Genomic DNA, 25,085 nt, shown 5'->3' on the forward strand with positions numbered 1-25,085 from the left:
AATAGAATATAAAAAGCGTCACAACCGCGTCTCATGTTGGTCCTTCCCGTTTCCTGCTTGTGCTCTCTCTAGACAGGTTGCAAGCTTCGTCAACGTGATCAACAGGCATCATGGACGAGACCATCACGGATAAGTCCCACTTGCGATGGCAAGTGACGGACGAAGAGGTTGCTGACGACACTTCGGTCGAAATCAGACCCCGCTGTCGTGCCAATTCAACTAGCTCACGAATCAGCCGTGCCAGAAAATCAATGGACCTGGCAGTCACTCTTCCCATTCAGTATCGCACTGTGTAAGTGGGACTTTTTTTTTAGGGTTTCTACTACCATTTTCGCCATTGATCTAACTTTATAACTAGCTCATACGAGATCGACGAAGCACGAGACGCAAAGCGAGCTGCAGTCAACAACGCGAAGAATGAAGTTTCAGTCGGTACTAACACCCAGCTTTACCCACGGGAAGCCTATATTTGATGACTGACTGGTTGGGTTTCAGAGCTGGGCAATGTTGAATGGCACCTTCTATCTCCCGAGGAACTTCAGAAGAAGTGGGAGGTCGATCCCGCTGTCGGTCTCTCAGGGAGCAACGTTCAGAGCCGATTGCAGAAATATGGCAAAAATCGCATATCACCTATCCCAACGCCCTGGTTCTGGACCATATTTGGGTATTTCTTCAAAGGGTTTGGATCCATTTTGCTAGTCGCTTCGATTCTTGTCTTCATCTGCTGGAAGCCTCTAGGCGAGCCTGATCCGGCGGTAGCCAACCTGGCTCTTGCAATCGTTCTTCTCGCAGTTTTCGTTATTCAGGCTGCTTTCAACGCGTATCAGGATTGGTCTTCATCCCGAGTCATGGCTTCCATCACATCCATGCTTCCAGAAAACTGTCTACTCCTTCGCGATGGTTCCCAATGTTCCGTTGAAGCAAAGGATATTGTCCCCGGTGACATTATCTTTATCAAGGCTGGCAATAAATTGCCAGCAGATATACGCTTCATTCAGGTCTCAGGAGATGCATACCTTGACCGGTCCATCCTCACAGGTATGTCATCCAAAAATACTGTATCCTTCCAGACAGGAGTTCTGACGGAATTGCTCAAGGTGAATCGCTTCCCATCACTGCAACTGTCGACTCAACAGATGACAACTACCTCGAGACCCACTGTATTGGTCTTCAGGGCACTCACTGTGTTTCTGGAAACGCCGTTGGAATAGTGGTGTCGACTGGTGATTCGACTGTGTTTGGTCATATTGCAAAGTTGTCCAGTGAGCCAAAAACTGGTTTGACCACGCTGGAGATTGAAGTCCTGCGCTTTGTGGGAATTATTTGTAGTTTCATTGTCACCATGATCGTTCTTGTGATCATTGTTTGGTATGTTATTGATTCTGCTAAAAAAATCTCTATTTCTCAGCTGATTTTTTTTCCTTCCCTTTGTCAATTATTAGGGCTGCATACCTTCGCAAACATCATCCCGATTGGATCAATGTGCCTACTCTGATCGTCGACTGCGTCAGCGTTGCTACAGCATTTATCCCTGAAGGTCTTCCCATGGCCTTGACAATGAGCTTGACTATTACAGCCAATATCATGAAGAAGAACAAAATCCTCTGCAAGTCTCTAAAGACAGTCGAAACATTGGGAGCAGTCTCCGTCATCTGTTCTGACAAAACAGGAACTTTGACAAGGGTAAGACATCGATTTAACGCCCCTTGTCTTTCTACTTGAACTAAGTCACTCTAGAATAAAATGGTTGTTACCGATTGCGGGATCTATACCTCCTCTTTCACGGACCAAGAAACAAGAGATGAAATTGTTACCAAGGGCAAGGCCTCTGGCACACATCAACTCCGAGCAATCGCTGGTCTTTGCAATGCGTCAGAGTTTGATGCAGCAACTATGTCACTTCATATTCATGAAAGAACCGTCTTTGGAGATGCTACCGACCAGGCTATTCTCAGATTTTCTGAGTCTCTTGGCTCAGTGTCTGATCTGCGGCAACTGTGGAAGAAGACTTATGAGCTTGCTTTCAACAGTAAGAATAAGTTTATGATCAGGACATTTACTTCTCCGGCGCCCCAAGGACTTGACATCGCTCTTTCCCCCTCTGAAGCTTCACAGTTTGCATCCAATGACATGTAAGTGTGTCTTCTAAAATGGTGGACTTCAATTTGTTTTGAACCCATTCGCTAATTCTGATCCTCAGTCTGATTACCATCAAGGGTGCTCCGGATATCTTGGTCGAGAGGTGTGGACAGATTATTGACAACAATGGGAATGTCCAGCGTTTGGATGAACCAACTCTAAACACTGTTAAAGAGCTCAAGGATCGGTGGTCAAGTGAAGGCAAACGTGTTATCCTGCTTGCTCGGAAGGTTGTCAAGGCCAAGGATCTTATCCACGAACCTACATCAGCGGAATATGAGGCTGAAGTGCTCAGACATGTGAAAACTGATTTGGTCCTTGTTGGCTTGGTTGGTATCGTGGATCCACCCAGAGAGGAGATCCCTTCTGTCGTCAAGACCCTCAGACGGGCCGGAATTCGCGTCTTCATGGTTCGTTTTCACTGAACTAAGACCCCTATTCTGCAGTGTTTAAAATTTAACTTGCTGACGGGAATGTTTTGGCAGGTTACCGGTGACTTTGGACTGACAGCCTTGGCCATTGCCCGACAGTGCGGTATTGTTACCACTGATCAGGCTCACGATGTTGCCGCACTGCGAAGGATCATGCAATCTAACGACAAGGCAACAACAAGTTCAGCAATCGTCATCAGTGGATCAGATCTCATAACCCTCAAGGATGACGAATGGGAGCAGCTTTGCAAGTATCCTGAGATTGTGTTTTCCCGCACAACTCCAGATCAAAAACTTCGAATCGTGCGTGAATTCCAGGCCAGAGATGAAATTGTGGGCATGACTGGTGATGGTGTCAATGATGCTCCATCACTGAAGGCTGCCGACATTGGTATTGCGCTTGGCAGTGGATCTGATATTGCCATTGAAGCCGCCGACATGGTTCTTCTTGACTCTTTCTCGGCCGTCGTCGAGGCTGTCAAATCCGGCAGAGTTGTGTTTGATAACCTGAAGAAAACCTGTGCATACTTGCTTCCAGCTGGTTCATTCTCAGAGTTCTGGCCTGTGTTCACAAACGTCGTCTTTGGTATCCCTCAGGTCTTGTCGTCATTCCTGATGATCATTATCTGGTGAGCATAACGACCCATCCTACTACCTACCAACTGTTGCTTAACCTGGCATACTCACAAAAATAAAATAAAATTAGTTGCTTCACCGACTGCATCGCAGCCAGTGTCCTTGCATATGAAACGGCTGAAGCAGATGTTCTCCTTCGTCCTCCCCGCAACCCAAAGAAAGATCGCCTGGTCAACGCGAAGCTCTTCTTCCAAGCCTACGGTTTCATCGGTATTCTGGAGTGCATCTCATCCTTTTCCATGTCATTCTGGTATCTCCAGCGTAATGGTCTTCCATTCTCCGTTTTCTGGTTTAAATACGGCACTGTCCCCCCCTATATGACCTCAGAGACGTATGAGGCTCTTCTCAACGAAGCAAGTTCAATTTATTTCATCAACCTGGTTGTCATGTGAGTACCTTTTTTCCTCCTTGGGCTTCCTGATGTCAAACTATTGGCCTATGAAGCAAGAAGAAGAAAATAAAAATAAAATTCAACACTAACAATATGGCACACCAGGCAATGGTTCAATCTTATGGCCGTCCGTACCCGACGCCTTTCGATCTTTCAACACCCCCCTGCATTCAACAAGAGTACTCAGAATCTCCGCCTTTTCCCTGCCATCGCATTTGCTCTCTGCATTGCCGTCTTCTGGCTCTATATCCCCGCATTGCAGAATGTACTGGATACAACGAGTGTTCCCGCCGAACACTACTTCCTTCCTGCCGCGTTTGGTCTTGGAGTCCTCTCTCTCGACGAGGCTAGAAAGGCAGCAGTCAGAAGGTGGCCAACTGGGTTCTTGGCTAAGATTGCCTGGTAGACAAACACAGGAGCAGGAGAGGTGCCGGAAACTGATCTCTATGTCCAAAAGAGGAAAATTTCTATAGTGTATTTACCCAAGTCGTTCTTACCTGGGTTTTTCACATTCGTCTTTCATTTATTCTCCCTATAATGCTGTTTCCTTGATTTATCTACTCCTGTCTCTCATTCGTCCTTCCCTTCTTTATGTTTCCTTGATTAATATTTGTTGAGATCATGTCACGTGGTCTCTCTGGCTTACTAAATGTATTTCTATTTTCATAGCTAACGTTAGTAGACTAGCTATGGATTGACTAATACTCACAAGGAACAAAATGATCATGTTACTATGTCGTCATTCTATAGGACAAGCAGCGACGAGAGAGTGTAAGTTTTGAGCGGCGAATAAGAACGTGATAAGGACAATCACAGTAAGCGCACTATTTTTAAGTAGTCATTTCCGAAATTTTGACTTCATTTCATTACTTACTACAACCCTCTATCCAGAATCTTCGCTCCTTTCTAAGTCTCATCTCAAATCTTGATTTTCGCAAACAAAGCGGTTATTAAACTATGTTTTAGGCTAGATTTTCAGAAAAATCAGAATCTAGAGAGAAGTAAAAGTCTTACTTCCTAGGGTTAGATAGGATCAGAATTCTATAAGCCTTCATCGTAACCTCTAATTCTTAGACCAACATATAGTCCTAGTCTACTAACCCTAGCGGAGATATATATCGAGCGAACAAAGCAATTTTCTCTTATAGGTTAGTAGGAGCTAAGAGTTAACGGGGGAAAGACTCTTTAAGTATTAGAAAATCACGTGATGATACAATGACTAATATTCTGGTAAATAGGACACTTAAAACGGCGTCAAAACTAGCCTTTTCGGCGCCCAATTTACCGTCACTTAGCGTTGTGGTGTAAAATGCTGGTCAGCTTTTATATACTAATATATGGATCAATGTGTCGAGTAAAGTACTCAGTCCTGCATTGCTCATAGGGCTGTTCACGATACGATATCGTCGGGATTTTCTAATATCGTATATCGTATCGTCTAACTAGAATCTCCAACGATAATTGTCGTATATCGTATCGTCAAAAAAAAATCCACGACGATATCGTTTATCGTGAACAGCCCTAATTGCCCATAGAGTAGCCTCTACAGGAGCAGAGAATTTAGATATCATTAGTCACATCTTCTTTGGCTTTGATTCTGGATTTGGAAATTCTAATCGGATCCCTAACTGAACCCCAATGAGCCCGATAACAGGCTGTTTTGCAGTCGTGGGCTGGGAAGAGTGCAATAAATGACGTGGGATGACAGCTTTTAAATGATTAATTGAGCCGCTACTTATACCAATCTTGTCAAAGGATTAAACCGTAGGGCGCGCCCGGACTGGGTCGCGTGATCTGTGCCATAGTATCAGGGAGGGGGTAAAGAGGCTCACCCAAATGGCTAATCAATGTGCATTGACCTTCTCGGACGAAGCATTCCCCGTCGCTAATCGTTCTTCCTGCCGACCAGCTGCCCGTATCTGTCGATCGTGCTTAACAAGGTCTAGTGCGGCGCAGTTGCATACATTGGCGCCCCCAGCTCCATTGTAGCCTATATTGTGATCCCTAGATCACTTCAGCGTGGGAATCACCATAACCAATTAGAAGGGAAACACCCACCTGTACTGCAGTACTAAGGACTTTAGATGGCACCGGTTCTTACAGAGGTCTAAAACGACACTTAATGTTCTGGGGCCAGAGCTACCTGCTACTACGCCGCTGATACAATCCCTGACCAAGAGAAGTGGCTCGCAGAATCATACCGTACGACGTTGAAAGAGCAGTTGTATATGAGTGACTTGGCTAGTGAGTATGGAAACAACCAAGTGCAAGGCAGGCAGCGTAATGTGCTGGGACGAGAATACGGAAACTGACAAGGATGGGCGGGCAGCCTGACTACCTATTCAGCCGTAATACTCTGCCCACAAGTTTAGAGGGCGGCTTTAGCCTGACATAGCAGGTAGAGGTATGCTCAGTAATAATCATAGGAGCATCGGATATCATTTCATAAAGAATAAATCAAGTTCTTTACTTCTCACTCGGCTTGCCGACATCTTTCTCAGGGATCCCTTCCAGCTCACCCTTCGGCGTCTCAGCACCAAGATCACCAGTAACACCCTTCTCCCTTTCTTTCTTCTTTTGCATTTCCCTCTCCTTCTCCTCCTGTTTAACCTTCTCCTTAAACTCCCGCACATAGTCCCTCCCCTTGTCCTTCTCCTTGTCCCTACCCTCCACATCCTCCTCCCACTCTCCCCACCACTCAACCCTCCCCCCATCCTGCCCCCCATTCCCATCCCCAGAGCAAAGCCTAAGCACCCACCTTCCCCCCAAAAATACAGCCCACCCCCAAGCCCAGAGTAGTGTCGCAAAAACCGAAGACAGAAGCAGTGACGGAACGAGGATCAGCTGCGACAGGTCGACGAATATGATCAGCGCGATCAGTGCGGCGGTTAGCGTTGTCACGGTGGCGCCGACGACGAAGAGGAGGAGCGGGAAGGTTGCGCAGACGGTTTGGCTTAGGAGGAAGGTTGATAGGCGCGGGTAGCGTTCCCAGAGGGTGAGGATTGTGGAGAGGAGGGATGTTGCTTGGTCGGGGAGGTGGGTTAGGAGGCCTGTTAGGGTTTGCTGGAGGGTATACGTTGTGTTGGTGCTGGATGTGGTTGGGGTGGTGGCTTCGTCATTGTGACTGGGAGAGTCTGTGGTGGTATTCGTGGTGTGGTCATGGTCATCGCCTGGTGGGAGGAAGGGGAAGGTGGTTGTTGGTTGGGAGGTGTTTTTTGTGGATTGGGAGTTGGGGGTGGCCATTATGCATATATAAGTGGATGTTGATGTTGATGTTGATGTGATGGAGGCTAGAAGAGGACAGAGCTCTCCACTCTCCACTCGCTGATAAGATATGGTTCTTTATCAGCCTCAGGCACCAAAACGGTTGTATTGTACATACATACGCGAATGATCCGGTGATCTGCCCGCTCCCGCCTTCGGTGATCCGATCTCGGCGCCTGGGGCCTATCAGGCCACGGAGAAGGACATGAACTCAAATTGAGTAGATACGGTCTATCCGCTTCCGAAACCAGGCCCTCGCCAGCGAGAGTGACATTCGGAGGCGGGTAGTGCCATTCACATCTCGTATACAAAGAAGGGACTTTTACAGGACATGAACTCCAGACATAATATCTACAAACCGTATAATGCCATTCATATTCTCATATACATAGAACCCTGGAACTTTTTAAATCTACCAGCCGCGACCAGCCAACTTGTCCCCCTCAGCCATCGACTTGACATTAATACCGACCATGGCCTCACCCAGCCCTTGGCTAACCTCCGCCAGCACCTTGGCATCCTTGTAGTGCGTAACGGCCTGGACAATAGCCCTGGCGCGCTTCTTCGCATCGCCCGACTTGAAAATCCCCGATCCCACAAAAACTCCATCACAACCAAGCTGCATCATCAGCGCCGCATCTGCAGGGGTAGCCACACCGCCAGCAGCAAAGTTAACAACCGGCAGCCGGCCCTTCTCCGCACACTCGCGGACCAGCTCGTAGGGGGCCTCGATCTCGCGCGCAAAGGCACGCAGCTCGGGCTCGGGGTCCTGGCTCGCGAGCAGGATGCCGCGCGCGCGGGAGATCTGCGCATTCACAGTGCGCATGTGCTTGACCGCTTCGACGACGTCGCCTGTGCCCGCTTCACCCTTCGTGCGGATCATGGCGGCGCCTTCGGAGATGCGGCGGAGTGCCTCTCCAAGGTTGCGGCACCCGCAGACGAAGGGGGCCTTGAAGCCGGACTTGGTGACGTGGTAGACGTCGTCGGCGGGGGTGAGTACCTCCGACTCGTCGATGTAGTCAACGCCAATGGCCTCGAGGATCTGTGGCGTTGCCCGCCGTGTTAGTCTGGGATCTCTCATCTGTCAATTTCTACTCCGAGGATCACCCACCTGACACTCAACAAAGTGGCCAATGCGAGCCTTAGCCATCACGGGGATGGTCACAGCCTCCATGATCTCCTTGATCATGCTAGGGTCAGACATGCGCGCCACGCCGCCCTGGACGCGGATATCGGCCGGGACACGTTCGAGCGCCATAACGGCAGCGGCACCGGCTTCTTCAGCGATGCGAGCCTGGAGAGAGTTCACGCTGTTAGTCTGGACCTCATATCTCATGCATGGAGTCACCCACTTGCTCGGCATTGACCACGTCCATGATCACGCCACCCTTCAACATCTGGGCGAGGCCGGCCTTGACGGTGAAGTCGTTGGCGGGGGTGCCATTGGTAGCAGCCATTGCAACGGATATGAAGGAAGAAGAGAAGGGAGAGGCAAGGAGAAAGGGAGACAAGAAAGAAAGAGTGAAATGAAGATGAAGGAAGAGAGGAAGTGAGTCAACCAGGCAAAGATAACTCAGGAAACATTATTAACTTCCCCGCCAATGGTTTCGGCCGCCAATCAGGTTCGGATCCGCATTCTCGTCCCTCTAACTTAGAGTTTCCCGGACGGGAAACTCTGGGAAAACGGCGTAACTTTCGGTTTCAGTACCAGTCATGTTCTGGAATTATAGTTCCTCCGGACTCGTTCGTAATAACATTGGGGATGTATCAACTGACGTCACGCTTTCCTGATCTAACTACTGGGAGCAATGCTCTCCTCTACCTGCTTCATTCCCTTTCCATCCATCAATTGAATTAGTGAAACCAACCACGCCAACAAAATGCCTCTCCCCTCAATGGTCCGCCTCGGCCTCGGCCTCACCATCGGCCTCTCCGCCGCAACAACCCTACACCTCCACCCACAGTCCCCCTTCCGCGCCGCACCGATGCAATGCCAGTACACCGCGTCGTCCTCCCGGCCCGACTCACAGACAAACCCGGACAACAGCTGGGCCATACATGCCAACGATCCCATCCTGCAGAAGCAGGGCCGCCCACAGACTACGAACCAGTCATCTACATTCATGTCCGCGCGGACGATGCGGCAAGTTAGTTTGGGGAGCGTGTTGGGGCTTGTGGCCGGTGTTGGATTACGTGCGTTTTCGAAGGTGTTGGTTGTTGTTTTGGGGATGGGGATTGTCCTTGTTGAGGTATTCACTCCCAGTCCTGACGGGAAGGGGAGGTTTTGCCGTTGATATGCTGACTTAAGACTAACGTCGTAACTACTTGCAGTGGGCTGCCTCCAAGGGATACAATATCCTCCCCATCAACCGCTTGCAAAAGTACGTCAAGAATGTCGACCTACGGCACGCGATGTCGGCAAACCGGCCCTTTAAGATGAGTTTCGGGACGGTGATGGCGCTGGCTGCGTTTGCGCAGTTTTAGATGCGGAAGCGTTATAATATAAGTGTCACATAGGTAGAGGAAGTGGATAAAATTACAGGGGGTATCATGAAATTCTCTTGTCGGTAGTCCATTCCGTCTCGTCCTAGGCCAGAACCAGGTCCTCCAGCACGCCCTCCATCTCATCGCGGGACAGTGGCACGCCCAGGATCTCCATACCGCTCGCATCCATGCGCGAAGTGATCATCTGGTGATCGTGGAACTCCTTCAACAATGTCCGGAACATCATCTCGGACGAGGCGATAAACTCCTCCGTCGCTTTCTGGTATAGCATGCGGAACTCGATGCCTGTCTCATCGTGTTGTTTGATGGCTACAGCATCAGCGGGAGACTCGTCGTCCGATTGGTGCCCATCTTCGTTAATCACCGAGAGCAACTCGGTTAGCAGGAGGCGGTATAAGTTCCGCGCGTTCTCCGGAAGACTCTTCAGCACGAAGCCAACGCCCTCTTTGCCGCCGACGCGCCGGCCCTTTCGGCCTAGCAGGGCATGGACTTCTTCGACGATGTCTGTTTCTGTGGTGAAGGGGGCAAAGGTTGTGCAGTCGTGGAAGACGAGGTTGAATTGGTCGCGCAGGCTGATGTCCCACATGAGCGGGAAATTGGGCGTATCGGCCGTCACGAGAATGCGGATGCCCGGGGTGGCAGCCAGACGCCCGAGGAGGGCTTGGTTCGTTGCGCGTCGTAGCGGTGGTGCGTCGACCGAGTTGACCAGCACGGTCACCGGGTCTTCTGCCGGACGAGACTTTAGCGCCGATTGGAGCAGCTCCAGCACCTCGGTTGGTTGGGCACCGAGCTTGGAAGGCAGGTCATCACCCATCACGGCGGAGGCGATGGTTGCAAATATCGACCGGATCGATATGCCGGGTGTGTAGCCATTGACAATGACGATAGCCGGAGAAGACTTGGCGCCACGTTGATAAATCCAGTCGGCGAACTGCTGCACAAGTTTCCCCTTCGACCCATATCCAAACAAGCAGATGTTAAATCCTTCCTCGAACTCGAAGGCCCATTGCGGGAAGGACCGGTGATGCAGCGCACGTAGATAGTCCTTTTCATCCCTGCAAGGGTCGCGGTACTGTCTCAGTTTCTCAAAATACTCCTCGTGTGTCAACAGCGGTACTTTGTTGAGTGTCGTGTTGGACGTCTTCACGGGGCCAGCACGGTTCTGGAAGAAGTACCGCTCATGGGCTGGCAGCTCGCCCTCGGGCGTTGGGGACCGCTTATTCTTTGCGCCTTTGGGTCGTCCAGCGCGACGCTTCGGGCCCTTCTTCTCCTTTTGGGGGGGTTGTTCTGCCGTATCTTCTCCGGTTTCCACGCTCTCCACGGCCTGATCTGCCTCTGGCTCATCGTCGTCGTCGTCCTGAAGAATCTCCTCCGCCAGCCGCTCAGAACCATCCCATTCTCCGTCCTCATCAGGCTCAAAAAGGACCCGTGCGCTCTTCTTCTTTGCAGACCGGTCTGCGTTCCTAATGCGAGAGGGCGTCGGAGCGGCGTTGGCAGACTTTGGTTTTGTAGGCGTAGCAAACAGTCCCCGGGCCTTGGATTTGTGGGTAGGCGTCTTCAGGCCAGATTCTTTTAATGGCGTCGCCGCTATCCCATTGGCCTTCTTGGGTGTCGACTGTCCTTGCGATGGCGGGAGTTCGTAGGGGGCGTCACCGTTGGGCGCGCCGTTCAGGGCGCCACTGGCCGGCACCAGGGCGGTTCGTCGCGGCCTCTTCGGGGTCGAGGCGGCCGGGTGGTCCTCTTCTAGACCGGAATCTGAACGCTTGCGCTTCATGGTGACGGGCGAGTCAGAGGACAGAAAGGTCAGAAGGGAGGGAGTCAACAATACCATCAGTCCGATCCGGAGAATGTGTGCAGGGGGAACGACGCAAGGGAGGGGCGGTGCCTGGCAGGCGTCTCAGCGCTGATCTGGCCAGTGGAGGGTGGACTGGTGGAGCGATCGATCTGGGGGGAAGAATGTGCCAGACAGGGTGCCGTTCATTCAGTGCGTTGCTCCTGTCAATTTGTGTTGATGTGTTGATTGATCCACGCACCGATTGGTTTCTCCGACTCCACTAATAATCGGCGGCACCATCAGCTTCAATGGGCAGATGGTAGATAAATCATCATGCAATTCCAAATGTTGTCCAATATTCGATCATGATTATTTACCCGATTAATGGTACTCGGCTATTCTCATCATCCACGGGACCTGACTGAGTGTTTATTCAGGGACGAATAGATTGATATCCACGTGACCCTCTCCATCAGATAAGCGGCAATAATCTTCAATTCGACTCTCTCTTCCTCCGTGACTCACCAATTCCATCTCCCCCGGGTAGAAACCCGCCATTGAACCGCCAGCGGTTCCTCTTTCCCTTCGACAATGGCCTACCACCCGTCTTCTACCACGATGGCAGCCTCCTTCTCTCGTCTCATCAAAACCCAAGTGCGGAGCTACTCCGCACCAGCCGACAAGGCCATTCCCGTCTCGAAACAGCGCTACATCCCCACAACAGGCACCTACCCACAAGGCTTCTTGGTGTCGGGCACTCACGTCGGCGTCAAGGCATCCAACACCCGCTTCCCGGACCTGGCGCTCATTGCCTCCGAGACGCCTTGTTCCGCTGCGGCGGTGTTCACTACCAATAAGTTCCAGGCGGCGCCGGTGCAGGTTAGTCGGGAGACGCTGCGCAGTCGGAAGGGAGAGGGCATCCGGGCTGTGGTTATTAATTCCGGGTGCGCGAACGCGGTTACGGGGAAGGGAGGGTTGGAGGATGCGGTCTCAATGGGGAGGAAGGTGGATGAGTGTAATGGGGTTGAAGGGGATAGTTCGTTGGTGATGAGTACGGGCGTCATTGGACAGCGGTGGGTTCTACACTCCCTCAAACGAAGAAAGAGAGAACAATCGACTGACTGTTTATGATTAGACTCCCCATCTCCAAGATCCTCGACCGCATCCCCACAGCGCACGCCAAACTCGCCTCAACCCATGAGGCCTGGCTGACCACCGCGCGCGCCATCTGCACCACAGATACCTTCCCGAAGCTCCTCTCGCGCACATTCACGCTCCCTTCCGCGCCAGAGCGCACCTACCGCCTAGCAGGCATGACCAAAGGCGCAGGGATGATCCACCCGAACATGGCCACTTTGCTAGGCGTGCTCTGCACGGACGCAGCCGTCTCACCTGCGGCACTGCAGTCCCTCCTGAAACATGCAGTCTCGCGCTCCTTCAACTCTATCTCCATCGACGGTGACACGAGCACGAACGACACCATCGCCGTGCTTGCCAACGGCGCTGCCGGCGGCGAGACAGTCCAAGCTCCCGCATCATCATCTGCACAACCTAGTGCCGACTACAGCGCCCTCCAGAAAGTAATCACCTCCTTCGCGCAAGACCTTTCCCAGCTCGTCGTCCGCGACGGTGAAGGCGCGACGAAATTCGTAACTGTGCGCGTGCGCAACAGCCCTGACTACGACTCCGCGCGAGCAATCGCCTCAACCATCGCGCGCAGTCCGCTCGTCAAAACAGCGCTGTACGGCCGCGACGCCAACTGGGGCCGGATTCTGTGCGCGGTGGGATATACGCAGGGTGTGCGCGACGGGGTTGTCGTGCCTGAGCGGACGTCTGTTAGTTTCAGGCCTGTTGATGGCAGTTCCCCGCTCCGGTTGCTGGTTGATGGGGAGCCTGAGATGGTGGATGAGGAACGCGCGAGTGCTATTCTCCAGAATGAGGACTTGGAGATTGAGGTTGATCTTGGTGGGGGGGAGATGGGTGCTGATGGGTGTGGTGGCGAGGATGCGGTTTATTGGTTTTGTGATTTCAGTCATGAGTATGTGACTATCAATGGGGATTACCGGACTTGATCTTGATCTGGAGGAGACTACCCGGATAGGATTGAGGATACGGGTTGAAGGGAAACGTTTGACATATAGAAAGAAAGAAAGTTGCATACTTATAATAAAAGCATACCCGCCCACGGCATAGTCTAACCGAGATTCACATCAGTGTTTCCCCTTTCGCCGAGTGGAGCTCGCGAAAGTAAGCATCGGCATTTCGCGTGCAAACAGACGGAGAACGGAACATCCATCGGCCATCGGAGCGGAGACTTCTGAAGTGCCCTGACCTATCCAGATAAGACCCCTACCCGTGGGCCGGGCATGGGTGGGCCGGGCATTCATGGCCGGGTTTTGGCGAGGCCTGAGCCCGATAAGGCTCCCGGCCCCGACGTTCTCAGCTCCGATCTCCGATCGTAAGCCGACCTCTTCCGCTTGTTCCGTTCCACGCCCACTACAACGACGCATCCATCCTGCGATCAGTCTTGTTTCAGATTCCGATTTTGCAAACCGCATGCACCTTAGCATCCTTCATGATGATGAGTTCCCAGACACTCAACACAAGAGTAGATCCAATGCGACCGCGGCCCCGGCGCGCGTGCGATGATTGCCGAAAGCGAAAGCGAAAATGCGATGGCGAACGGCCTTGCTCGACCTGCATCCGCTATCAATACACCTGTCGATACGAATATAGCAGGTCGCACAGAAGTGCTCGAGCTGCACATACTCCTTTACAGATGAGGCCTACGGAACGTCCGACATCAACCCCCGAACATATTCCAGAGGGAGGCGTTGAACAACAGGCGAACTTTCTGGAGCGGCAGAAAGCACGGTTCCTGAGCCATGCTTCCTCTGTTTCCCAGGCTAGATCTATAGGGTTGAGACTTGGGTTGCCTAATCCTCCACGCCTTCATTCATTTGGGTATCATACTGGCGTTCGAAAAGAGCCCGAGAGTGCCTTGTCGATTCGACTTCCACAGCTTCTTTCTTGGAATCAAGCAAGAAACTGCATTGATGTATTCACATCTGTCATTCACCCAGTCTTTGGCTTTATGAAAATGGAAAGCATATGTCAAAGGGCCCAGGGACACTGGCAGGGCCGATCCGAGGAGTACCCCTTCGAGGCAGTCCTCTGCGGTCTTATTGCCTTAGGGTCTTTATTCTCCAACTTCCTCGACGAGGAAAAAGAGTTGGAGATTGTGCTTCATGCAAAGACTCTTCTCGAGGATCCCGTTATCAGCCGTAACCCCTCACAGGACGTAGTCATGGCCTGGATTTTGAGGACTATTTACTCCCGTGCGACAAGTCGGCCTAATGCGGCTTGGTTACAAAGTGCCACCACGCTGCATTTGATCGAGATCACTGGAGTACATTATGATGATGAATCGACAAATTCGTCGCCAGATGACACCGCCGATGTTCGTGCGCGCATCACATCGGTTGCACAAAGCCTTCACATAATTATTGCGTATGATTATGGAAAGACTTGTATGCACCTTGATCCCGCTGCATATCGCTATATTCAACCACGACAAGGTGACTTCACGGTCCAATTATGTAAACTCACCGAGACAGTCTTGATTGCAACGACTCACACGGACCCCATCGCTACGCAGGCGGAGCTCTTGCAGGCCATGGAACTTTTAATGGCAGCAGCAGTGGACCATGACTTTTTGCTGCTTGCAAGAGCTGAGTTGTGTTTTTCCATTCACCGTCGTCTCCAGATGCTACACATTGGTCTCCATGGACAGCAGACCAAGTTCATAGTTGCAGCAGGTACCGCGGCCTTGCCTGCAGCCCGACGGTTGGCTGCTCAACGTCATCCATGGTGGAATGTCACAAACACCCTCTTTCAGTTCATCTGTATTTGTCTCTCAATTGGTACCACCGAGACTCTTGCAAATCTTCAACCAACAATTGAAACTTTCGAGTCGATCATTCAGCACTTCAACACTCATCTTGTCCAAGAAGCCTTCAACACAGCACTCCTATTAATAGGTGCATGCCAGGGGCAGAAAGAGGAACAAGTTAACATTCTTCAGCAAGCTAAAGGAACGCGGTCAGGAAGTGGTACTTCGATTCTGGAACAGGGTGATTGGTCTATGAGTAACCCACAGATTGCTCTTCTCCTTGAACATTATCAGGAATCACCATTCATTGATTTGAACGCAATTTTTAATATTTAAAATTACAAGAATATACTATGGTTAATAGTACTGCCTGACAAGAATACCTTCCATGCTTAAGTATCGAGTATAGGTTACTGCCGTGGGTCTTAAAAAGCTGGCTTATTCATCGTCCACCGGTCTTCCAACAATATTGTAATTTGGATTGATTGGGAAGTACGAAATCATAAGATATTGGATGATCACCTTGCTGGACCTCTCAACGGATCCTTTCACCACAATCATGGGTTCAATTGGACATGTCAAGTGCTATTTAATACGCCGAATACTCAGGTTGATGTCTCTGCCAGATTGACGGACACTGGTATGTGCTAGTATTGAGGTGTTTCATTGAGATGCACTGATGTGTGTTTTTCACTGGATCTCGCTGTTGAAGCGTTGTCAGATCTCAGGAGTTGTTCTTCGCGTGTTACTACGGGATATTCCGAACATGGGACATTTACCATACAAAGACAAAGAGAAAATGGGTACTTCATGAATAATCCTGTCCTTAGTGGTAAGCTACCACACCTCAGTTCGACAATTTCAGTTATCCGTACTGGCTGTGGAGCCGGCCTTCTGATTTCTGGTCAGGCTTCGAATGACAAACATGATTGCAACGCCAACTCCCAGACTAGCGAGGCCGATACCCATGTAGCTCGCCCCCCGATAACCTCTTAGTTTGTCTGTGCCGCCATGGTTGACTTGACTTTCGACGGTTCCCGCAAATCCAAGTCCGATAGAAATTGAATAGTTCACAACGGTGTTGACGAGTGAGGCAGCGAGCCCTTGATGTTCTCGTGGCATACTGTTGCTAAGGATAAGTGTTCCAGATGGGAACGACATGTCCCTAACAAATGATTAGTATCGCAAGCATATACCCATGAGAAAATTGGAACCAAATAAACACTTACATGCCCCATGGTGTCAAGATAGAAAGGACAAATGCTTGGGCCCAGTATGTTTGATGAACGGGCAGTGTGGCCAAGAGGATTTGACCGGCTGTAAAGGCGAGCATAGCGGCCAACATGATCACGCTGGGGCCTACTCGAGCCAGAATAAAGCCGGTTGCAACTGCAGCGATTGCACCTGAGACAGCCGACGGTGCCCACTTCGCAAGCGCTAAAAGGGGTGCATCCTCCTTGGTGACTTCCATAAATTGGAAAAAGTAGAAGACCACAATGCCAAAGCTGGACCAACCAGCAGCGATACAACTTAATACCCATGCAACATCCTCGGAGAAAATCTCCCGTGGAAGTAAGGGACAGGTTGTATGAAACTCAACCCACAAGAATAGGGTTAGGCATAGAAAACCGACGATTAAGAGAACGTAGACATAAACAGTCGGCCACCCGACGCTTGGCCCTTGATTCCAAGCGAAATTGATGAGAATAAGGGCCGCAACACCGAGTGAGCCACCTAGTAGATCGCATTTGATCCACCATGGCGTTTGGTCTGATATCTTTGGAGAAGAGGATCTAGGGATAACGAGGATTCCAAGGACGGAAAATGTAATGCAAGCAATTCCCTGGATCCAGTACCCCCATGGCCACCATGCACGTTCGGCTAGGAGGGCTGAGAACGCCCCCCCAACCGCATATCCTCCCGGTGCGGTGGCTCCAAAGATACTAAAGATCATATCTTTTCGGGGGCCAGGCGGGTAGGTACGTCCTAGGATAGCGAGGGCATTAGGTAGCAGAAAGGCCGGGCCGATTCCTTGAAATGCACGACAGATATCGAAAAAGACTTGATTCGACCACACCGAAAACCCTCCAAGAAGGGACCATAGGCCAAACCAAGCAAACCCACCGATAAACATGAGCCTATGCCCATAGAGGTCCCCCAGTCTTCCTGCAACGAGAATGAATGTGCCGACCGTTAGGCTGTACGCGGCTGCGTACCAACTCAGTTGTCCGGATTTCGTTACATGGAAGCTATCGCCAATAACATGAAGAGGCACGATAGCAAGGGCAAGGCCCGCCTGTGTCATGAATTGCGCAGCACAGACAACTGCAATGAATATGCACTCATGCAACAAGCTCTTTGGAATTTCCATTGTCGACTCGCGGGTGGTTTCCCGAGTGAAATTCACTCGGTCGGGGTTTAGAGACTCCGCGTCGGGGTATAGGCCGGTTGGCTCATTGGAAGGCTTTTCGTGGCTTTCTGCTGGATTATCGGAGATCTCCATAAGCAAGCAAAGGCGAACTGAAAGAAAGGGATGCGGAGTGGTCGGTGTTAAGTATATGGCCTGCCAGATGTTCAATCAAGTAGTAGAGAGTTGCATTCGACAACCAAGAGACTTGACGGACAGTAAATAATTCTTTAGGTGGGAAAGGGGGATGATAAAAATAAATCAGGAAAGGCGAAAATTTTGTAAATCGACTCAATCAAATCGCATGGTAATTCGGCACCTTGAGGCGCAAACTGAGTTCGTGGGAACGGATCGGATCGGTAACGGATCGGAGCGGACCAAACTATGGGCCTCGCAGCAGCTCTCACGGAAAATTACCAGCCCTCAGAGAGTCATATTATATAAATTCAACAGCCAAATTCGAGATATAATGCTTGCGAATTGTCTATCTGGTTCCCAGTATTTCAAACACATCATTTTTACCCCTCTCCCATCACGACCAATATTGAAATATCCCCACCGAATTCATCTCATACACGATGATGAAGGCTTTGCAACTCTCGAAAGAGTTGGAGGCATCTCTGCCAACTCTTTCATTGACCAATACTCCAATTCCCACCGTCACCCCCGGCCACGCTCTCATCAAAATCCAGTATTCCTGCATTCATCCGTCTGATAGAATCAACAGTATCGGCGGATTCCCTAAAACAATCTTCCCCCGCATTCCTGGCCGCGACTATTCTGGTACAGTGATCGCTTTGGATCAGGTCTCAGGTGCCATGCGCTCCAAATGGGTCGGGAAAACCATCTACGGGACTGGTGGTGCCGAGCTTGGCTTCAAGATTGACGGCCCACACGCGCAATACTGTCTGATCCCTGAGCGCATGCTTATTGAAAAGCCCAGTACAATTTCTTCTATTCAAGCTGCCACCGTTGGGGTTCCTTTTACGACAGCGCTACGGTGCCTTACACGGGCAAGAACTAAGACCGATGATGTTGTTCTTGTTTTGGGCGCAAGCGGTGCCGTGGGATCCTCTGTCGTCCAGGTCGCTAAAGCGATGGGATGCAAGCGTATATTGACTGCAACTCGCAACGAGGATGAAGATCCAGATGTCTTGTTGGATGGAAATATCGATGCAGAGCTCCGGAGCAAGATATCTTCCCTCACCAGCGGAAAGGGTGTTGATGTGATAATCGACACTGTCGGAAACCTCAGTATCATGAATGCTGCCATCGAAGCCCTAGCTGTCAAAGGCCGGTATGCATGGATTGCTGCACCGCGAGGAGGCGTTCCCACGAAGCTCAGTCTAGACATTTTCGAGGCCTATCGAAAGGAGATTGAGCTTGTGGGCTGCAACTCTGGGCTTGCTACTATTGAGGATACTGCAGAAGAGGTGAAAACTTTGACCCGTTTCTTTGAACACGGTTTAATGCGACCACGAGACGAATCTTCAATGAATGTTGTCAGCTTAGATGATGCCATTGAGAAGGGGTACAAGGCCTCGCCAAGTGAGAAGCAGACGGTGGTGAAGATGGCCTAGACGGATGTGAAGATTTCGAGTTTACTTGTCTTGTTTGTGCAGAACTAGAGCCTATCGTTGTGAAGAACATATATATGATTTGATAATTTTTATGTTATTTTCACATATCCCACCTAAATTATCGACATTCGTCTCATATTTAAGCAATAGATTTTAAATTAGAGCAGATCAGGCCATCTATATCTAGACTTTTTGAAATCTATACTTTCCAACCTACTACATGCTCTTCAAGCGGAGGCGTAATCAGACCACTGTCCTGGAAAAACCACTCTGTCTTTGGGCAATCCTCGCCCGCAATGAATAACAGCACCGCCTCTGCCGCAGCCTTAGAGTCATCATCATCGTCTTTGCCAGGGACAAGGGAGCGCGAGATACGCTCTACATAAGACTTGACCAGCGGCGCCGGCCAGTTAGCCTGTCGGCCAACCTCCTCACATAGCTCGCTGTTGACAAAGGTATCGAACTCGAAATGGCCCTGGAAAGTAAGAACTCTCCCGGGGCTATAGAGACCCTGGATCGGGCATTGCGCACTGCTACCAATTTTCATCCATGGCGCCGGTAGAGGCACTTCGCAGCTTGTTCCTGCCGCGGCCAGTGCCTCGGGTGTAGGCACCACCTGGTCGTAGTGGATGAGCTGGATGCGGAATGTGTTCTGCGACGACGAGGCGCGTGCAAGAGGTGGAAAATGCATCGTGAATGACGGGTTTAGAGTGATCGGCTCAATGCCTATTTCGTATCCGGACTGCGCGTGCTCTACGTGGAAAGTAGAGGATGGGGGCGCGAATTTGGCTGAGAGCAAGGCCTGAGCGATGATCTGGTGGCCGAAACAAGCTCCGAAGACTTTGACGTGCGGGAACTTCGTATGCACCGTCTGGATGAAAAGCTCTAGCTCATGAATCCAGGGCTGATCTTCGTACACTGAGGCCACCATCGAGCCGGTGATCATTATTGCGTCGATCACGCCCAAGAAGCCCAAGGGCCCGCCTGTGTGAGGCTTGTTGGGTGATCGTGGACTGACTCGCAACGACTCGAGAGGCGGCAATGACCTTCCCACAGCATCAAAGGCCGTGACGTGGACGGCAAGCGGCCCATTCCTTAGCTGGCAGTCTGGGTCCTTGTTTAAACGCTCTGCAGCACCCTGGAGACGAGCCCGAAATTGAGAACTGTAAAGACCGCGTGTCTTGTAGACTCGCAGACATGGCGTATCAGTGTCTAGGACGGCAACATGGACCGTGTTTGGCGCCATAGATTCCTTGGAGCGCCGCGACAACTCAAGACTCTGAGAGGAAGATAGCGAATTAAAAAAAAGAGAGAAAAATGGCCAGCTACCAAAAGACGGAATCGAACGTTAGGGATGAGTTCAAATGGCAAAGAAGAAACTGCATTTTTCATGCCAACGATAGGGCATGGGCCAGGATCTAAATGCCCGATAAGGGTTTTTTGTTTATAAGGCCGTGGAGTGTCAAGATAGCCGGCCTCGGGTTCCACTGACACCGATGTGCTGTGTATGGTTTGGTTTCCCAATAGTCGTTTCCACGTTGCCCCAATGGACCGGGACAGTTTTCCCCAATGCCGTATATTTCCAGCTTTGGTTGGACAAGAGAGCACATGATCATTCTTCTGTTCCTGTGCATTCAACAGTGTCTCAGCCAGTTACATGGCTTTGAGTTTGTATTTAGGGTTCGCTGGCGCTGTCCCGTTCCCGATTCGGGCTAACATCTGGCTTCGGCGGGACTTCCCACTTGGTTGCATAAAATTAAAATGGGGGACCATGGTTGGGCTACTCGGTCTTTGATCAATTCATGGGAATCCCCTACCTTTTTTCGCTCACCTCAGCACCCACCTACCGGACTTTGTTGCCCAATCTAGTCAAATTCTGGCTTCAGCCAGTGCGACGTACCTTGCACACCTATTGAGTCTGGACGACATTCCACGTCTCGCGGGGATTCGATGGACGGAGCCGAGCCTGCTGAACAACCTCCCTCCCTGCGCGTCTCCATGATGATTCATGTTCCGAAGACCCAGAACGAAGAGTCGCCCCACCTGACCTCCGGGACGGCCAAGTCTCCTGGCACGTTTCTGAAGAAGCTTTCGCCAATCTTACGATCGCGAATCAATAGGTTGTCTGGGAGACTGTCAACACAGATAGCACTGCCAACTACAGGATCCTTGGTGGCTGCGGAATCGAACACACAACACCTTGTCATAGACGTGAGCAGGGTCCCAATCCACTAGACGTCTCTTCGGTGCCGGCCAGATGGTCTACCACTAGACCACCAGCTACCTTAGAAGTGATTTAATAGACAAAATTACCCGCTGCTCGCTTTGACGCGTTGGATTTCTCCGAATTCAATTCCATGTATTAAGCATTGGGTCACGAAAATTCAGTCATTGGGCCAGCGGCATCAACTTCCATCTTAATAATAGCACAGAGGCCCCGCGCTTCTTCATGGTGCGAAGCAGTAATGACCCGGCCGAGGGTCTGTCACGTCTTAGTCCGCAAGAACACGGCGGAGGAATGGATAGGGACGTAAGACCCACCAGACCCACCCACGGGCGGAGTTTTGGTTACAGAGAGGCTTCTTCACTGATATGTACGAATCGGCTTAGCCAGGCGGCTCGTAGTACCACATTTGGGTAAGATCGGCATATACCGCAATGATTGAGGCCTGCTCAGCGGAATATTGGTTGTCCTAAAAGGACGCACTTATTTTCTAAAATTAACATTTTTGGGCAATAAGTAGTAAAAAATTAATATTCGCCTGACCCCGCGGATACAATATCTACTTTCAACACATGTCCTCGTGCGGCGGAAACCTGACATAACTAGACTGGCTGTTCCACTATATCACTACACCTTTCACAAATCAATTTCGCACTTGTCAGTAAAGTGACTGCATTTCAAAATGCCATCAACATCGGTAAATACATTCTCAAGACCCTAGTCCCTCGGCCGATTTGCCGTCCCATGCTGAAGCCAATAACAGCAGAATTTTGATCCTTCAATTCATCTGGCCTATCAGAAGCCAAAGGAAATCCACACGCTTTCTGATATTAAGTTGGAGAATTCTCCAATATCAGAGATTGCCTCAACTGACCCATTTCCCTTCCTTTCCGCCGAAGGTGTGCGAGCCTTCCGACGCGAACTCTTCTCCAAGGATGTATTGGATAATTGCAGCTACAAGACTCGCCCTGGGTCAGTACAAATACGTGGCATGGCCCCGCGTTTCGCACCATTCACCACCCAGTTCTGGACTTCACCTGAAGTTCTGGAAATTGTAAGCAGTCTGGCCGGCGTGGATCTCATACCGGTTATAGACCAGGAGATCTGTCATACCAATGTGCAGCTAGGACCGGAAGGGCTTGAAGGTGTTAGACATACACCTGTTGATCCTCCAAGCGCACTTCCTGGATACAAAGAAACGTCAAATGGGGATAACGGAGAGAAGCCTTCGGCTGTCGTCCCATGGCACAGAGACTCATATCCGTTTGTTTGTGTTGTGATGTTGTCAGACACGAGTACGATGACAGACGGTGAAACGGAGATGCAAAAGGGCGACGGATCGACTGTCAAAGTTAGATCCCCGGAAACAGTATGTGGTGCCTTGTGTTCTCTCAACTTCACAATATGCTTGATACCCAGATGCTAATGGCCTGTCACAGGGCGGAGCGGTTGTTCTGCAAGGGCGACATGTAAGCCACATCGCTATTCCGGCAGGAAACATGCCCGAGCGCATCACTCTTGTGACATCGTTCCGGCCCCGGTCTCCCCTTCTGGTTGATGATTCAAGCCTTATGAACGTTCGGACCAAGTCCCTTCTACCGGAACTCTATTACCAATGGTCGCATTATCGACTGCGCCTACTAAGTGAACGATTCAAGCACGAGGCGAAGTCCTTGGAGGATTCTTACAATCGTGCCGTTCAGAAGTGCGATCCGGAGGGTAGACCAGGTCATTGCACTATCGAAACGGTTGACGTCGAAGCGCTCACGCGCTGGATGGAAGAGCAGATGCGCTATATGCGCCAAACACTCTTTGAGATGCGACCTGTTACAGCCGAGGACAACATCAACAAGAACTATATCCCCCAAGTGGAGTGAAATTTGGAGCGAGATCTATCACTTAGCCATTGATATGGACTTCTGTCTTGTGCCTTATCCAAGCAATATAATCCCGTAATGCTTTATCCCAGCCATTCAATCCTTCCCTTGCCCTCTTCGTTCTCAAGAAGAGGTCCCTTACGTAGGATTGCATCGTCAGCATCCAAGGCCAGTACGTAAATAAACACCGCTTTACCCGCCGCGAACATGCCCAGCGCATCACCATCATCACTTCCTTCCCTCTCAAAAGCCCATGGTTCTCAATGAAACCACCAATGAAATCGTTAGAATTGAGCCGCATCTGTAGGAGATAAGCTACCAGTGTACGACGAACAAGCTAGAAGTCTTCTTAACAGAGCGTGCGCTGATCGATGTGAGCTGATCGAGGTCTAATAGCTAACATAGAGACTCGAAAAGAATGCGAGAGACGAAGGCAGTAAGAAAGAAGTTGTGTGGGAAAAATGAACTTGAAAAAAATTAAAGTCCGGGCGGAGTTCTGGGAGATGTCGTATGAAATGAAGCTCTGGCGCTTCAATGGAAAGGCAGGTATTCTCGTGAAGCAGGGATTATCCAAACAAGAATACGTCGTCTTCAGTTCTTGTTTTCTCATTTATGCGCCCTTCATCTTTCCGAATCCACTCAGACTTAAGAACCTCCTGCATCCTTGCGAAATGTTTCATGTGAAATCGCCTTTCCAGCGCTTGCAGCCGATGCAATACGTATTCCCTTTCGGCAATGTGATCGTTTGTGAGTTCCCTGGAAACTATGGAAATCGGCCAGAGGAGCGCATTCTCGAAGACAGAACCTTCACGAAGTTGCGAGATTTGATAGATTGCTTGGGAGGAGAGGTAAGCGGTGTCAAACGTATGCCTCGCATCTGCATCTTGGTTGCACCTTTGGCGCGTGGCTCGGATAAGATAAACTCTCGCTGAGGTGCGGTAAAGTTGTGATATTAGGCATTTTTCTGGGTCATGAGGGGATGGTTTCGGAGGGTGATCGTAAATTTCATTTAAGGCTGCCATTGTAAAGGGCTGTCCGGTAAAAGAGTTTGGAGCTGAGCCCGGGCTTGTTGTCAGAGAGAAGCTTGGAAGCCAATCAACCCGCCCATCCCATGCCATAATTTCAGCGTCAGTAATCACTTCATCGCCTGCACTGATCCGGGCAATGAGATGAGGATAATGGAAACGTCCGCCCTGATATGTCTCTTCGGGCCAGGTAGGTGGTAAAGAAGAAACACATTCAGTCACCAAATCATCACTCCTGAACAGAGTGCGTTGTCCAACTTGTAGATAAAAGCCAGAAAGAGTCGGCATTCCCCTTGCCGTGGACTGGACAAGGTCATTGTACAAAAAGAGGGTATGTAGGAACCGAAACGCCATGTATTGATGGGACTGTTGTGCAGTCAGATTCGACATCATGTCAGCTCGAGGGCATAATGGATGATCGAAAATCCCTGCCAAAAATTTCAGATGGGGCATCCAATTTGCCTTTCCGTCGCCGACAAGTTTCTCATACAGAAGCATGAGGATGCAGCTTGCGAGAGAAAAGAGAATGTTATTGTCGGCCAAATTGCTCATCCAAAATTGGCTTATCTCCCCGAGCTTCTTAGAGGCCATTGGGCCAGATTGGGTCAATAGCCTTCGACAGCCTCTCAGTGCACGGTGCCTAAGGTTAAGAGTGGTTTTTTCCATGGTCAAACTACGCTCGTTCCAGGACTGAGCACCACTCAGCGCGAGGAGAGCATCAAGAACCACGCTGCTTTTCATAGCCAAAGGTAATAAAATCGAGAGAAAAGGATTCGTGGGTTCCGAGCAGGTTGGGTAGGTGCGTGAGAAGCGCTGGATATAGTGATCCAATAGCATAGACTCGTTGCCTGTAAGTTTTGTGGGCAACAAATTCACACATGTAAAAGTCTGCCTTGGAATTGTGAGTTTGGGCTGCGAAATGGCAGCTGGTGCGTCACAG

The 25,085-nt window shown here is 50.4% G+C and overlaps 12 protein-coding genes across 12 annotated transcripts; 7 read left to right on the forward strand and 5 right to left on the reverse strand.

Annotated features, from left to right (window-relative positions):
* Positions 1 to 110: 110 nt before the first annotated feature.
* Positions 111 to 4,003, forward strand: N7510_003223 (cation-translocating P-type ATPase; the record flags this gene model as incomplete). Its single annotated transcript, XM_056975150.1, has 10 exons — positions 111 to 292; positions 359 to 432; positions 496 to 1,038; positions 1,098 to 1,368; positions 1,443 to 1,683; positions 1,738 to 2,132; positions 2,201 to 2,549; positions 2,625 to 3,199; positions 3,277 to 3,594; positions 3,703 to 4,003. The coding sequence occupies 10 exons, from the start codon at positions 111 to 113 to the stop codon at positions 4,001 to 4,003; spliced, it is 3,249 nt and encodes a 1,082-aa protein (XP_056835106.1).
* Positions 4,004 to 6,063: 2,060 nt separating this feature from the next.
* On the reverse strand, positions 6,064 to 6,840 carry N7510_003224 (seipin co-factor family protein; the record flags this gene model as incomplete). The annotated part of the gene is made up of 1 exon (XM_056975151.1): positions 6,064 to 6,840. One exon carries the CDS (start codon positions 6,838 to 6,840, stop codon positions 6,064 to 6,066), a length of 777 nt encoding a protein of 258 aa, XP_056835107.1.
* A 433-nt stretch (positions 6,841 to 7,273) lies between these two features.
* On the reverse strand, positions 7,274 to 8,318 carry N7510_003225 (pyridoxal 5'-phosphate synthase subunit PdxS; the record flags this gene model as incomplete). Its single annotated transcript, XM_056975152.1, has 3 exons — positions 7,274 to 7,903; positions 7,973 to 8,155; positions 8,214 to 8,318. 3 exons carry the CDS (start codon positions 8,316 to 8,318, stop codon positions 7,274 to 7,276), a joined length of 918 nt encoding a protein of 305 aa, XP_056835108.1.
* A 423-nt stretch (positions 8,319 to 8,741) lies between these two features.
* On the forward strand, positions 8,742 to 9,345 carry N7510_003226 (uncharacterized protein; the record flags this gene model as incomplete). Its single annotated transcript, XM_056975153.1, has 2 exons — positions 8,742 to 9,110; positions 9,193 to 9,345. 2 exons carry the CDS (start codon positions 8,742 to 8,744, stop codon positions 9,343 to 9,345), a joined length of 522 nt encoding a protein of 173 aa, XP_056835109.1.
* Positions 9,346 to 9,448: 103 nt separating this feature from the next.
* On the reverse strand, positions 9,449 to 11,140 carry N7510_003227 (origin recognition complex subunit 2; the record flags this gene model as incomplete). Its single annotated transcript, XM_056975154.1, has 1 exon — positions 9,449 to 11,140. One exon carries the CDS (start codon positions 11,138 to 11,140, stop codon positions 9,449 to 9,451), a length of 1,692 nt encoding a protein of 563 aa, XP_056835110.1.
* Positions 11,141 to 11,731: 591 nt separating this feature from the next.
* On the forward strand, positions 11,732 to 13,212 carry N7510_003228 (bifunctional ornithine acetyltransferase/N-acetylglutamate synthase; the record flags this gene model as incomplete). The annotated part of the gene is made up of 2 exons (XM_056975155.1): positions 11,732 to 12,213; positions 12,276 to 13,212. 2 exons carry the CDS (start codon positions 11,732 to 11,734, stop codon positions 13,210 to 13,212), a joined length of 1,419 nt encoding a protein of 472 aa, XP_056835111.1.
* A 707-nt stretch (positions 13,213 to 13,919) lies between these two features.
* N7510_003229 (putative C6 transcription factor) lies at positions 13,920 to 15,368 on the forward strand (the record flags this gene model as incomplete). Its single annotated transcript, XM_056975156.1, has 1 exon — positions 13,920 to 15,368. One exon carries the CDS (start codon positions 13,920 to 13,922, stop codon positions 15,366 to 15,368), a length of 1,449 nt encoding a protein of 482 aa, XP_056835112.1.
* Positions 15,369 to 15,893: 525 nt separating this feature from the next.
* On the reverse strand, positions 15,894 to 17,535 carry N7510_003230 (MFS transporter; the record flags this gene model as incomplete). The annotated part of the gene is made up of 2 exons (XM_056975157.1): positions 15,894 to 16,197; positions 16,262 to 17,535. 2 exons carry the CDS (start codon positions 17,533 to 17,535, stop codon positions 15,894 to 15,896), a joined length of 1,578 nt encoding a protein of 525 aa, XP_056835113.1.
* A 482-nt stretch (positions 17,536 to 18,017) lies between these two features.
* N7510_003231 (quinone oxidoreductase family protein) lies at positions 18,018 to 19,019 on the forward strand (the record flags this gene model as incomplete). Its single annotated transcript, XM_056975158.1, has 1 exon — positions 18,018 to 19,019. The coding sequence occupies one exon, from the start codon at positions 18,018 to 18,020 to the stop codon at positions 19,017 to 19,019; it is 1,002 nt and encodes a 333-aa protein (XP_056835114.1).
* Positions 19,020 to 19,218: 199 nt separating this feature from the next.
* On the reverse strand, positions 19,219 to 20,265 carry N7510_003232 (type 1 glutamine amidotransferase; the record flags this gene model as incomplete). The annotated part of the gene is made up of 1 exon (XM_056975159.1): positions 19,219 to 20,265. One exon carries the CDS (start codon positions 20,263 to 20,265, stop codon positions 19,219 to 19,221), a length of 1,047 nt encoding a protein of 348 aa, XP_056835115.1.
* A 1,660-nt stretch (positions 20,266 to 21,925) lies between these two features.
* On the forward strand, positions 21,926 to 23,120 carry N7510_003233 (uncharacterized protein; the record flags this gene model as incomplete). The annotated part of the gene is made up of 3 exons (XM_056975160.1): positions 21,926 to 21,940; positions 22,007 to 22,612; positions 22,683 to 23,120. 3 exons carry the CDS (start codon positions 21,926 to 21,928, stop codon positions 23,118 to 23,120), a joined length of 1,059 nt encoding a protein of 352 aa, XP_056835116.1.
* Positions 23,121 to 23,581: 461 nt separating this feature from the next.
* On the forward strand, positions 23,582 to 24,052 carry N7510_003234 (uncharacterized protein; the record flags this gene model as incomplete). The annotated part of the gene is made up of 1 exon (XM_056975161.1): positions 23,582 to 24,052. The coding sequence occupies one exon, from the start codon at positions 23,582 to 23,584 to the stop codon at positions 24,050 to 24,052; it is 471 nt and encodes a 156-aa protein (XP_056835117.1).
* Positions 24,053 to 25,085: the final 1,033 nt, after the last annotated feature.

This window comes from Penicillium lagena (assembly GCF_028827675.1).
Source record: "Penicillium lagena strain IBT 129212 chromosome Unknown utg000002l_segment0_segment0, whole genome shotgun sequence".
In the NCBI taxonomy this organism is placed as follows: domain Eukaryota; kingdom Fungi; phylum Ascomycota; class Eurotiomycetes; order Eurotiales; family Aspergillaceae; genus Penicillium; species Penicillium lagena.